Source organism: Barbatula barbatula, assembly GCF_947034865.1.
Source record: "Barbatula barbatula genome assembly, chromosome: 11".
Classification (NCBI taxonomy): domain Eukaryota; kingdom Metazoa; phylum Chordata; class Actinopteri; order Cypriniformes; family Nemacheilidae; genus Barbatula; species Barbatula barbatula.
The window spans coordinates 5,579,916-5,593,914 of NC_136774.1; the positions used below are offsets into that span (position 1 = coordinate 5,579,916).

At 39.7% G+C, this 13,999-nt stretch overlaps 1 protein-coding gene across 1 annotated transcript in view; it reads left to right on the plus strand.

Annotated features, from left to right (window-relative positions):
* bin3 (bridging integrator 3) overlaps positions 1 to 13,999 on the plus strand; it is a 39,054-nt gene that overhangs the window by 21,649 nt on the left and 3,406 nt on the right. Inside the window, exons 6-8 of the mRNA XM_079467754.1 lie at positions 965 to 1,005; positions 9,501 to 9,642; positions 10,608 to 10,742. Coding sequence (XP_079323880.1) covers positions 965 to 1,005; positions 9,501 to 9,642; positions 10,608 to 10,742 — 318 coding nt within the window. The remainder of the gene's footprint in view (positions 1 to 964; positions 1,006 to 9,500; positions 9,643 to 10,607; positions 10,743 to 13,999) is intronic.

Consider the following 13,999-nt stretch of genomic DNA (forward strand, 5'->3'; position numbering starts at 1 on the left):
AACCAATGTTCTTTGCATGATTATACTGTTTTTCATGTAAAAAATCAAAAGAAGATAAAGATAGATATCTGGAAGTATGCTTTATAAACGGGTTAGTAGCTTTGTTCTCACTATTTTCAACATGTTTAATAATGATATGAAAGATGGCTTTCCCATCTGTAATGAATCGAGTTGTGTTTGCTCTTTGTGACTGACTTAGCTCTCAATAGCGAGTGAGATGTTGATTAGCTCCATAAGTTACGATTCTCTGATGGGCCTGTCAGCTCACGTCGACTTTCCTCTTTGCGCTCGATTGTTTGCCCATTACTTGCGTTGTTTGCCAGGTTAGGTTAGTATTCTTTCAGCCAAACAAATCCTATTGACATCTCAGATCTGAAATGTAAATTATGTTTTGCAAGTTTAAGATTTTAATTGTGTGGCAACTTGTGTGGGGTTCGGGCTTGAGGCAGCAGTGCGACGTTCGCTTATACCCATTTAACTCAAACACCCCCTCTCCTCTCGACTTTCCTCCAGCCCTGACACCACACAGAAGAACGGAGGGAATATAAACTGTTATTGTTATAAATGTTTGTTTGCAGAGAACTTTCATCTTGTACAGCAGCCCACCCTTTTCAGCGTTCTCAACCCCAGCTGGGGCTGTTCTTTCATGTGCTGTCCCTCGATGATTGCAGCCTTTTGTATTCACTGCTCAATTAATATTCACGTCTTTCTCGCTTTCCTCAGGCCAGGAGCCCAATAATAAAAGACGTCACAAACTTTTCTATATTCTTCTAATTTGAACGCAGAACGTTCCTCGTATTGATAGGGAGGTGACAGCTGTTGATGTTGGTAATGTGTGGGTTATGTTGTATCCTGTTGCTAATTACCTTTTTTGTTTTATTCAACTTAATGATCCATATAACTTTGTCATGATATTAGCAGTGCCTTTTCTTCTGTTTCTGATTTTCTTCTTGTGTCCATGCAGGTCAATCAGATTCAGAAGACTGTGATCGACCCTTTGAAAAAGTGAGTACAGATAACTAGTTTTTTTTACAACAACAATAATAATAATGATAAAAATATTAAGGTAATATAATGGTTTCAATAAATATATAGGAATTATATGATTGTTGATCAATAAAATATGATTATTATTATTATTAATAATGCATTTTGCATTAACCCAAATAACCCAAAATGCATTTTGATGGACTCGAGAATTTTATGACGATTAACATACCTGTATTTCATGTAGTACACTGTATATAAGAGTTAACAACGTTTTTTTCATTTGTAGTAGAACAATGGTTACTTCTTTTGTAAGGGAACCTCTCATGTGGTGTATAAGAACATTAACAGGCTTGCTTGTGAAAAAGCTGAACTGCTTCTGTTTGTAAAGAACAGCCATAAGGGATGACAAGCCTAGATTTGCACAAGATTGCTATTCATTATTTAAGAAGATAAATGGTATCGCATCATTGTTTTAGTCACACTTTATTTGATGTGACATTTTGAATTCTTTTACTTGAGCTTACTATACAGTAAAAAAAGGCTTTTCATTTGTGTAGTGTGCAGAGTTCTGCCTGATCAAGTCCCTTCGTATGGAAGCTTGCTGCTTTTGAGTGTACCTGCTTATGGGAAAAGTAGACCGCAAAGCAGCTGACTAGGTTTTTCGGAAAGAAGACGTTGTATTTATCATTTTTGATCGAATATAAAAGCGTTTCCAGCTGCGACATCATCTTCGGTTGGACATCTGTTGATTTGACCCGGAGTGAAATGATGTGGTTTGAGGAGTCGTTACATTGCTAATATTAAATTTGTTGGCAAACCTAAGCTATATGAATGCTGGCTGAAATGATCTTATTGTTTTAAACACCTGGAATCAATCTGCATGTGCTCGGCAGGGAAGAAATCTGTGCTATTCTGTTTCGGTTTGACAGAAGGAACTGATGTTTATTGCATAAAAAACACAGCGGCGGCTGCAATTAATTAATACGGAGAAGGTGTGTTAACAGCTCTCATTTAGCCCGGCAGACTTCCTTTCAGCTGCGCACATTAAAATCGCCGAGCGTTTATATGAGCAGTGATCTGACGGCTGCAGGTCTGTCCTGAATGAATGAAAGCGTCTGGAGGAAAGTTTATTTGGCTGTCCGCCCCTCCACTCCTCTCTCGCCCCCATGAGTGCTATTCCATGCCTCCGTCCCCTCGTGGGAGGAGCCGGAACAGGAAGCATGCCTTAAAGAGAGACTTGGAAGAGGAGTGGGCGCAGAGACACTCCTAAAAAAAACGCCCCTGTGTGTGTGTGTGTGTGTGTATGTTGTGCGTTTCAGGGTTTTAGTGCAAAAACTTTCCTTAAAGTTTGCTATCCGGTTGTCTTGAGTAGGAAAAATATAATCATTTGTTTTTAGTACCACACGCTTTACCACGGAGGTTTTGACCTCATGCCACCGATGAAGCCGTAGAGATGTGAGAGACGGAGAAAATATCCACTGGTGGGGTGTGTGTTGTGAGGCGTACAGTTGTGTGTTTGGTGGCAGGATGGAATGGTTCTCATTTCCGCTGGCTGGTGGGTGTGTGGCGGACGTGTGTGTAGGCTCTCACAGTGGCCTCAGGCCCAGAAACACACAAACACACGCACAGACACCGGGAGCACCGGGGAGACACTCAACACGAGGTTGACCATCTCTCTTGTGCAAACTAAACAATATGTTGTTGTAGGAGCATTGGTTTAAAACCTATAGTCTAAAGGGTGAACCCGTCCAGGTAATATTGACAGTTGTGATGGTTCACCCAAAAAAAAATATCCTTTCATCATTTACTCCCCCTCTTGTCATTTCAAACCTCTCTTTCACAGAACGTCAAAGAAGATATTTTGAAGAATGTTGTTAACTGGACCCTGTTGACTTGCATTGGTTCTGTGCTGTTCGGTTACCAACATTCTTCAAAATGTCGTCTTTTGTGTTCTGCGGAAGAAAGACATACAGGTTTGAAATGACAAGAGGGCGATGACAACATCTGGGGTGAACTATCATTTAAGATAGAACGTGGAGAAATGTATGAGTTTTATTTGCATGGTTAAATTTTCATGATAATTAAATCACGTTTTTACACATTTTAATTCTTAATACTAAATGTCATTCCACATCAAATATGTCTTTTATTTTGTAAAGTGCAATTGTGCATATACATTTATGTTTGTGTTTGTACAGAATTTGCAGATTTTATGCAGAATATATATTTTTTCTGTACAGTTAATTTTTCCATTTATTTTGAATTCCCATTATATGATTTTTGGGGCTTATCTGTTTTCTTTAATGACGTCGCAATGGAAAAATTTTATTCGCTATTGGCACAGTACTATAATACTAATATTATACAAAACCTGTGATTTACTGTTATTACATTAATTATCTTTGTTATAAAATGTTCTATGTACAATTTCCACATTAGTTATTAGTTATATAAATATAGAATATAGAAATAGATTATATTTGATATTTTGCTTCGAATTATGTTTTTCACGAACTATGACCTCAACATGTTTTCAGGAGAGTCAGTCAGACCACCAGCTTTATTTTGTATATTTTGTTTTTCCATTTGATTTTGGAGTTCAATATGAGCTGGGCATGTCACAAACACACAAACGCTGGACATTTCATGCTTGGCTTTTAACAAACGTCTTTCATCCGTCACTACGTCCTGTCCTTAAAACACACATCTTTGTTTTCACCTGAACGGAAACGCAATTAATCCGAAATAAGCCAAGATACCATGAAAGACAAGATTCCATTAGTGCGTGAATAGCTCAGCATTTCTCGTTTCTTTCTCGATGTCCTCGCAGTGTTCATGGATGAAAGTATTTATAATGCGATCTGTTTGAAAGGCTGTTGAAACTTTAATGGCTTCAGACATGTGTCGGATGTCTTAATGTGATAACTCTTTTCTCTGAACCTGGTGAGTGTGTTTTGTCTGCGCAAACAGAAGTCGGCAACGGTTTTGAATTGAGTGAGTAGCACTCCATTATCTCTGCTGGGCGATATGCATTAGGGGGTGGCTGTTTAGACTTGGTTGACTGAAGTCTTTGTTCGCAAATACAAGATTTTTTCTAATGTGTGTTGTTGAGAAGCTGACTGTTTCCCATACTAAGAGTTGGGGTTATGAACAAAACCCTTATCTCACGTATTTGGCACTTAACTCATCCTGTGCCTTTTGCGAAACAGACGTGAATGTCAAATTGCGTGTGTGTTTTTTTTACGAAGAGACGGTTTCTGTTAGTTTCTGTTAAAGATAGCTGTCATGCATCTGCTTGGCAGGTTGTAATATTAATAACATGGTTTAAAGTTTTGCATGGGCAAGCACTACTTGCATTCTTTCAAAGGCGTAAAAATATACATAAATGTCCAATGTAAGCAGTAGTATTGATGTATAGTGTTCTTCACGCGTCTCATTTTATTATAAAAATAGAAGCAAGGGTTGAGTCAAAGACGTGGACCTATTTAAACAAGGCGTGATGCAGCACAAAGCAGTTAAGAGTGAACCGGTTAATCTCTCAAACCAAAGCACCGCCACGCCGTCCCGCCGACAGAAGCAGGAGGTTGCTGTAGCGGTCAACCTGTCCAGACTCTGGTTTGGCTCGGGGATCTGCGTTTGTGACTGCGTCTTTGTCCAGCTGTTATTTCTGTCATTCTCTTTGTCAAGCGGCCACCACACCCGCAGCCAGACCAGACGAGTGTTAAATTATACAGCGAGGTGGAGCGCGAGTGTGTGGATGATCGACGAAACATCATGAAAGCTTTTAGACACGACGGGCGTGTGACTATGTTTGGGTTGTGCAGAGTCAGACGGGCAGTCCTCTAGTCAGACTGACCCATTCCTGTTGGGAGTTTTTAGATGCCGTCCTTTCAAGAACAATACTGTATTTAGTAGAATCAAATGTAGAAATAGATGTTTAAGATAGGTGTGATCCGTTGTCTGGGTTAAGTGTATCTGTTGTGTATGGCGTGCGCATTGCAAATACCATTAGTTGTAATGCTGTGTACACACCAAATGTCGGTCTTTATTACAAATATTTTTGACTTACGGGGAAGATGCGATTGACGCACATTTGCATCGCCTGCCGCGTCTTTGCATTGATTTGGTTTGTAGTCAACGGACGCAAATTGCTTAATTCGTGTTTGGTGTGATCGGAGCATAATGCTGAGCTCACACCAAACACGAACAATCGCGCTCCACGCTCTTTTATTACTCGCGGGAAAAGTTTGTTTTCGTGTGAGTGAGGCAAGAACCATCACACGACGGGGAGTGTCTTCAAACGTCCGGACCCGTCAAACAGCAGTTTGCGTCTAGTCGAGTCTTTGCATTGACTTTTTATGTAATTTACTCGCGCAAATCGCTTATCGGTGTGAACTCGGCATAAGAATAGCGGCTAGTTATAGCAGAAACTTTTTGGAGTCACGAAGTGCAAATCTTTTTCAACATTTAGCATCTTTGGGGATTTTTCTGTTGTCTTTTGTGTAAGTGTTTAAAACTCTTTGCTAAATGATGTCATGTTTGGAGTTCATATAATGTTATAGTATTGTGTGTTATGTAATCCAGTTGTCACACTTAACATCCGTGCCAAGAAGTGAAGAGATACGAGAGAGCCATTGAAGCAAGGTGGTGTTTTATAAATAGAGAGAGAGCGTAGGTTGCGGGGCTGGGTCCTCCAATGACGTTGCGCCAGTGATATTGGGCCGCTCCCTTCTCTACTTCCTGTGGGAAACAATTTTAAGGCTTGTCTTAACACAACTCTGCATGTTAAAGCCAGGTCTCTCTCTCTCTCTCTCTCTCGCTTTGTTAATGTTAAAGGCTGTAAACTTCGATTCACTATTTTTACTAATTGTTTGACTCTTGCACTAGTTTATTGATCGCATGTTTCAAAATCTCAACCTTTTGGTTTCTGACCCAGATGTTAAACCACTGTTTCCCACTCCCTTATTAACTATTAACTGGTGACTGATTGTTTTTTATTTTATGATCTTAATTTCTAGCTCTTCTATCACACCATTTTACAGTACCTGACATTCTTTACTGTACTAAATGCTTTTGTAAGATTTCATTACAAGTTTATTGTAATTGTCCTAACTTTTTGGTTAAAAGTAAACCAAAATTTGTTATGGAGCATGTACAGGCTCCTTATTCCAATTTGCAAAAGTAAGCTCAATAATAATAATAATTCATAATTTAAGCTTTTCAGTGTGATTTCATGCCAAATGTCAATTTGACTTCAACCCCTCAAAAGACGAGAACATAAAGTAAACTGTATGTTTTCATCACAGAGATGCAGAAGTTGAACCTTCAAAATGTCATTAAACTGTTACGATGTTGTATCGGAGCATAACCTGTCTAACCCGCTTTCTTTTCAATCCCATCTATATGGATAAGTTCACGTCATGGTGTCTGACTTGCTTTACGTTATAGTAGGTCAATGAGTCGTCGTGGCATTTTATGTTGTCATTTCCATTTTTGCTGACTCTTGTTGATAACTATTTGATAGATTTAGGAATATTAGGAAGTATGCAGCCACTGAAACAATTAAAAGACCAATTCAAGATTTCATTTTATAAGCATTTCTGGATGTGTTGTTGTCCGGTGTCTGTTGAGTTTCAACAAAATCAAACCTCAGAAGTGAAGGCCATTCAACAGCAAATTGAAAGACGCACGATCCAGGTTATCACGTTAAAAAATGAACTTTTTAAATACGTGTGCAAATATTATCGTTGTGTTGCCGAAAAGGGAACATGAACCTTCTGTGCAGTATTTGAGGCCTATAAAAATACAGAGCATCTTCCCTGTTATTTTCACCTGTTTTTATCTCCATTTTCAGATTAGAACCAATAAATATTTAATGTATTGCTTACAAATAAATAGAAATAATATTTTTATTTGAAATGTGAGAGATTGTTTGGAGTTTACAGAACGAAACAAAATTAGTCATTATACACAAACACAGACCTATAAATAGTCCCTTCATTTTTTCCCGCAGCTGTATATTATTTTACTCGTGCATTTATTTGTACTGGCATGTGTTCAGATATTGTGTAGTATTTTCTTCTCGGTTACCACCTTGAAGCATCTGGCAAATGTGACTGATGTTACAATTATTGGTCTATTTAATCTCAGCAATTTGGCATTCTCTGAACATCGGGTCACTTTATTCATCACTTGTAGACCGCAGAAAACCTTTAGCAGATACACCGGAGATTCTTCACCTCAATCCCCAGAATACTGCACATAAGAACATACACTTATAGCTCCTTGACCCTACAACTGACCTCCTACTCTTTTACAAAGTAAACAGCCTCTTCTTTTTTCTTCCTGTAGTCACAAAGAACGAAAGCGCGTTGCGTGTCGGAGCTGTACATGTCTTGTGTGTTTGTACTGGGTTTCTCAGAGCTCCCAGGCAAGGCAAAGTCGAAACGCAGTCAGGCCTCGAACCGAAACGACTGACTCTGTTGCTAAGTTACAGTTTAGAGTTCTCCTATTTTTAGTTGCCTGAGACCAGGCTTCTCACCCAGAGATTAGATTTTCATTTGGAATAGAAACAATAAAAAATCGAAGCAAAATGCCTCCTTGCCATTTGTGTCTTTTAATTAAGTGATCTTGATAAAATGGGCGAGCGCTACGTGAAACTCTTCATGACATTATTAAACATTCCTGCAATATTGTGAAAAACAACACCACGGTTTCTTACAGACACATTCTTGTTTGCTTTATTGATTTGCGTCTCCTGAAAAGTACAGTTGTCAAGCACCGTGTCATTCTTCCACGTTTGCACAAGGAAATGACCCGTATTCTTGATGAATGTGTTTTAAATGATGTACGCTGGAATAAGGGCTCCGGTCAGATCGGTTTCATTGTTATAGAAGGGTGCGTTTACACAACAGTACAGCCTAAAACATTGTCAAAGCCATCGCCAGGGATGAGACGGATAAGGGAGAACAACTCAAACCGCTGGCTGTGTTGGGGTTTACAAAGAAACAAAAGTTTGCGGTTTCAGCAACCAAAAGCTGTTGTTGTGTAAATGAAACTCTACATCGTGTATACTTCATATTCTGCATTAACAGGGGTAACAATTGTATTATTTTCTGTATCGTGACGCATCGCCCCGTCAATGTTTTTATTACAGTTTAGTTCAACCGCTTACACACATTTTCAAAACGTTGCCTCTTTTTCTTCAAAGCTTTACACACAAATCCCAAAATTGCACACAAAAATGAAGCACTACCTTTGTCTTCTGTTGCAAACGCCTTTAATATAATGTCATATTTTTGGTTATATCATATACACACAGTTATTCAAAACCTCTAAAAATCAATATACTTCCTGTAAGATTTTTGCGCGTTACATAGAGAAAGTGTTTTAGGAAACTCAAAAGTCAAAGGTCGAGTATTTGTGTATGGTTTTGCCGATTCGGCGTGTGGTTCTGGTGTTTGACTGTCAGGTTTCAGAAATGTTAGTTAAAAAGTAAACGGCATCCGACCCCACTTCAGTTTTTTTTCATCTATTTCATGACTTCTGACTTCTTTACAATGTTAAACCTGCTGGCTTGTCTTGCTTAAAATGGTCAACTTGTCAAAAAACGAATACTACATATGACATAGTATTTCTCTGCTCAATACACTCCACCCTGATACACTCTGATATGTACCAAGCCCACAGAATATTTTTCAAAGAAATAAACAGCTTCAGTATATAAACCATAATAAAATCTTTGTGTGACAAAATGTTTTATAGAAAAATCACTTATTTTCTACAAAACGTTTATTTAGTAAAAAATAAGTATTTAATTATCAAACTATATTTTTAATGTACACTGTATATTTTAGGTGAGTTCTAATAGAAATATTTGAGTTACTCAGATTTACTACTCAATTTAAACTGTATATTTCATCGATTACACAGCTTTAACATTAACATTTACTCATTTTTTTTTATCACGGTTACATTTCCCATCGCTAAAAGATGGCAACATGAACCGCACGCAGTAAGTGAAACTGATGTCCGTGCTTTATTGGCAATCTAATGTAAACAACACAAACCTATAGTGAATTAACACGGTTACGCAGGGATAATGCGATGATGTATTGTGTGCTCGCGCTTTAGTTCCGCACGCCTCCTCGACTGTTTTCGGAAATAATTGTTGAGCAATATCTGTTTTTTTATAAATGTGATCAAACTAAATACTCTTTGAAATATGCAATACTACTCTGTAGGTATTTGAGATGAATATGAGATTGGCAGAAACTGCGTGTTACCCCCCCTTTAAAGATTATGAGGGCACATTAACAACAAAATAGAAAGTCCACAGATAAGTCACTTATAAAAACACCACAATATTCCATAAATGTTTTTTGACATCTTTCAAATTGTGTAGTGTAAACATCCTCTTTCCTTAAGCGTTCATATTGATCTCCATTGTCGTTGCTCATCATCATCATCATTTCTCACTTTCTTTGCGGTCTATGTTTTTCTGAACTCAGGTACAGCAGTGTGTTTCCCAGTCTGAACATGGCAGTGAAACGAAGGGAACAAGCTCTTCAAGATTACAAGAGACTCCAGTCGAAAGTAGAGAAGTATGAAGAAAAAGAGAAGACAGGGCCCATCATGGTCAAACTCCATCAGGTACCAAACATCGCCTTTTATTGTCATTGTAATACCCAGAAACGAGTCGGAAATACAATTGTGGGTTTATTTCACTGAACGGTGTGTAACACTGTGGCTCTGAGCTGCTTTCAAAATCTGTTGCAATGTGCCCAGCACCCGATGGAGTAAATTTAGGTCGACCAATAATAAGTAGAAGTACGGCATGTTACACAATAACTTCTAGAACACAAAAGAAGCTATTTTGAGAAAGTTCTCAGTGGTTTCGTGTCCATACAATGCGGTCCGATGTTGTTTGGCATGTTTGGAACGTTGCGAACATGTCTCGGGCTAGTCGAAGCATCAGCTGTGGAAGATACAGCAGGACCTGTGACTGTGGCGAACCCTGAGGGTCATCGGGTTTATTCAAATCTGTCCGCACTCATACATTTCTGATGTTTTTAGCACAAAGCAACAAGTGAAGGAAGCTGGGCTGGATGGGTGCAGAAGTATCCAGAGCACATGTATACATGCGAGCGCTCTCACCCACGCAAGAGAAACAGCCTCTCAACTCTGAGCTGCACTTTTTTAAGAGGCTGCGCGCAACGCGGCACTGGATAATTGGGTTTCGCGCACACGCTCGCGGAAATGCAAGCAAAATGTAATTGTTTGTGTTTTCGCCAGCTTCTGGGTCATTATGCATTTGTATGTTGACACGTGAAGGACCGCATGTGCGCCGCATACACAGACTGGTCCCTGGAAAACTTTATACATATACTGCCCACACTAAAAGCGGGGGATATAAGAATTGATCCAGTTTGTGTGTCTTTGGTGGGCCTGCCCAACACGTATATATGTGTAGATGTGATGTCATATATAAAAAGAAACGTACCAGAGGTCACCTCTCACAGACAACTTTCCCTTCCGCTGGGTGTTTGGTGATAACATCATGGGTGCTTTAATAACTGAAAGTCATTGCCTGTGTTCTTTGTGTGTTTTGTTTTTAGGCCAGGGAAGAACTGAAGCCCGTCAGAGAAGAGTTTGAGGCCAAGAACAAGCAGCTTTTGGATGAGATGCCGAAATTCTACAACAGTCGCATCGACTACTTTCAGCCCAGCTTTGAGGCGCTGATACGAGCTCAGGTAAGAAGGCCTCATGAAATGGAGATGGTGCTCTTTGGAATGAGAGGTTCTTGTGCTGTGTTGCCTTTAACGTTTACATCTCGTTCGTAACTGCCTCCCCGGTCCACCCGTGGCCTTTGTCAAGTGACCAACTTTTAAAAAAAGGTCATTGTGGAAGAATTGGCGCTTTTAGTGGAAACGATGCAACAGCTGTGGAAGTGTAATATTTTTATGACAGATTTTCAGTATGGGTCTGGGACAAGTGTAAAACAATACCGTCTTTATCACATTTGAAATGCTGTATGTAACTTTATTAAAATAATTAAAACGGGGACATAAAAGTGCCAGAAGTTGAAGAAACACGCTTAGAAACACATTGTAGTAAAACTTCGAGCTTGATGCTTCCTCCACCCAGATCTAATGTGATTAACCCAGACTAACACACACACGCCTTCATTCTGCTCTCCCAAACTCTTTCGCTCTACACACTTCCTCTCTAATGTGATTAACCCCCACAATCCTGCTTGTGTCCACAGCTCCGACTCTGTGTCAGCTCTGGGTTTGTGTGCGTTACAGAGAAAGACAGTAGTATCAGTAATACAAGAGAAAAAGACCATCTTATATCCCCTTTCATTTTCAACTCTTCTTGTTGTGTGTGCCTTTCATGATCCCCATCACCAGGACGATGAATGACTTTGGGATCACACTTGCAAATAAATAATACAAGAGCTTTTTTACTTTACCTTTGACACTGGCTGGTTTAGAATTGTATGTAGGTAGATGTGTGAGGTCATTTCCCCTCAAGTTCAGACGGGTGTGTTATCAGACTGATCACAGGTGTAGTTGCATCACAAGTGTAGTGAGCAACATGAAGCTCCAGCTTTAGGGCAAAGTGGAAGTGTATGAATGAATGAATGAACGTCGTCATAGATCAACAATCCAGATTTGGCTTCCTACCACATTCAGCAAATCTCGTATGGACGGTTTCAATGCGACAACATAAACAAACGTTATGTGGACTGCAGTTAACTTTCGGTACACACTCACAAACAGATTATTTCCGATAACAAGCAAAAGGAACCGAGAAGAACCGTTTACTTGGCTAAACTTTCTCTCCAATATTTTTTATTTAGACTGACATCTAGCGGTCAAGCTTGGTATTGCAATGTCCCATACGGTTTGTTTAAATGCGACCAAACTACAGGACACATTCAACAAATTGTTTATTTAATCAAATGAAAATACAACAAAATTCCACTGATCGTTTATTCAATTATACAGTTGAATAATAATACAAATGAAATGACATGAAATAAAACAGAAGTAGTTATATTATTAGACACTAGCCAAACACAAACCGGAAGTTAGCTGCAGTCCCAGCGGGCACGCGTCCGATGAAACGCTGTATAACTATCGTATGAAATGTTTGTCACACAGTTCGAATTTATGAGACAGGATAATAAGGTTTGTTATATTCCCCATCAACCCCTACTTTATCAAATTATTTCTGCATCCCTGCATTTATTAGTAGTGCTTGTACTAGAGAAAACACTTTCATACAATTTGAATACGAAATATATGCACATTGCTTCGATATGGTTGCATAAACGCAAACAATAGTAAAACACATAACGAAGTCATCCAGTGAATGCGACAGATAAAACACACATGTAATGCTTTTACGTGACTTTGGTTTGAAAGCGAAACCGTCCAGATGAAGCAGAACTTATTTCAATATGTGCCCTATGATAAATGTCCTCTAAATAAGCAGCTCACTCATATTTGAAGTGTTTTTTGGCTCCAGTAGGTGAAAGCGTATTATTTTATTAACCGTAATAGTTCAGTTGTGTTATGTGGTCTGATTGCATGTTATCTTATTAGCTTGAGTAGGATTAACCAAACGGATAACTGTCAGCATGACGGCCGGAGACAACGTCACACCGACGAGAGAGAGAAAAACAGAAATGTCGTGATGCGCATGTGGGAGGCCAAGGTTCAAATCTGACCTGTGACCTTTGAACTGTCTGTCAAAGTAGTCGCAAACGTCTGCATGTCATCAATGGAACAAGCCTCAAACTAATCTTTTTTATTTGATGCTTCTCATTTCCTGCCATTGCGGAAAAACTAATCGATACTATGCGCAACAAATGGAAGATGCATAAAATACTACAATTATAAATGTAGTATTAGACTGATCTCAGATCCGGCTTGAAAATACGGTCTGTCAGCTGACAGATGGGTAGCAGAGAGAGAGGGTTAGCATATGACCCACTCATTCATCAAGCGGTTTCGGTAACCTGAAGTGCCGTACGTCCAACACCCACATACTCCAGTGCACACAGTCAGATGTGTGACGACGAAGCGGTGGGGTGTAGGTGGGCTGCGTAAGGTGCGGTACGGGAGATGCTATTTGATGCAGGACAGATTATTAAGAGTTTGTTTGTGTTTCCAGCCGTCCTGGTGCTGACACAGTTTGACTCACTGAACATTCAGTCATGCTGAGAGTCCCTTATCCTGCAGAGTCACACACACACGGCCTTCTTCTATCAGGAGATGAGGACTAACGGTTCAAATGAGATCCTGGGTGGATGGAGAAAGGTTTTCCAGAACTCACTGCCTAGTTTATACGTAAAAAATCCTTCTGGCAATATTGCTTAGTGACTTTGAAAGTTACATAAATCCAACCAATCAGGTCGAAGCCTGCCGTTTGTATCAGAAGTTCCACGAATAGGCCGTGGGATGCATCAATGCGGTGCCCTACCTGCGTTTTAGCTCACGTGTGGCGGCATCATTCATTGACCATTTTGACTGATCTCTGACAGGTCCAAGGCGGATTTTCCTATGAGCTAGTTTTCCTTCCAGCCCCACGCGCAGCGCTGTAAACCGATCCCCTCTCGGCTCTTCATGTGGTGAGACCACCATAAACAGCGCAGACCGGTATCCGCTTCCATTCGGCACTGGGCAGGAACTGGACCGTCGTAGATCACAGAGTGCCACCGACTGTCATCCAGTCGAGAGTCTTTGATTAGAGTCTCATCAAACCGAGAGGAAGTTTACACAGGCGTGGAGAACGGTCGCAGCCTTTCCAGCCCTTCAAGAAAGATGAAGTTCTATCATAATATTTAGACACCGTATCAGAACCAAAATGAGAAGTCCTAGAAAGTTTCCTTGAAGTAATTTCTCATCTATAGTTGCAACTCCGTGGTCGTTGCATGAGGTTTATTTTGGCCTAATTAGCGTAATATTGTAACGCTAACCAGAAAAGGAAATGACCTAAT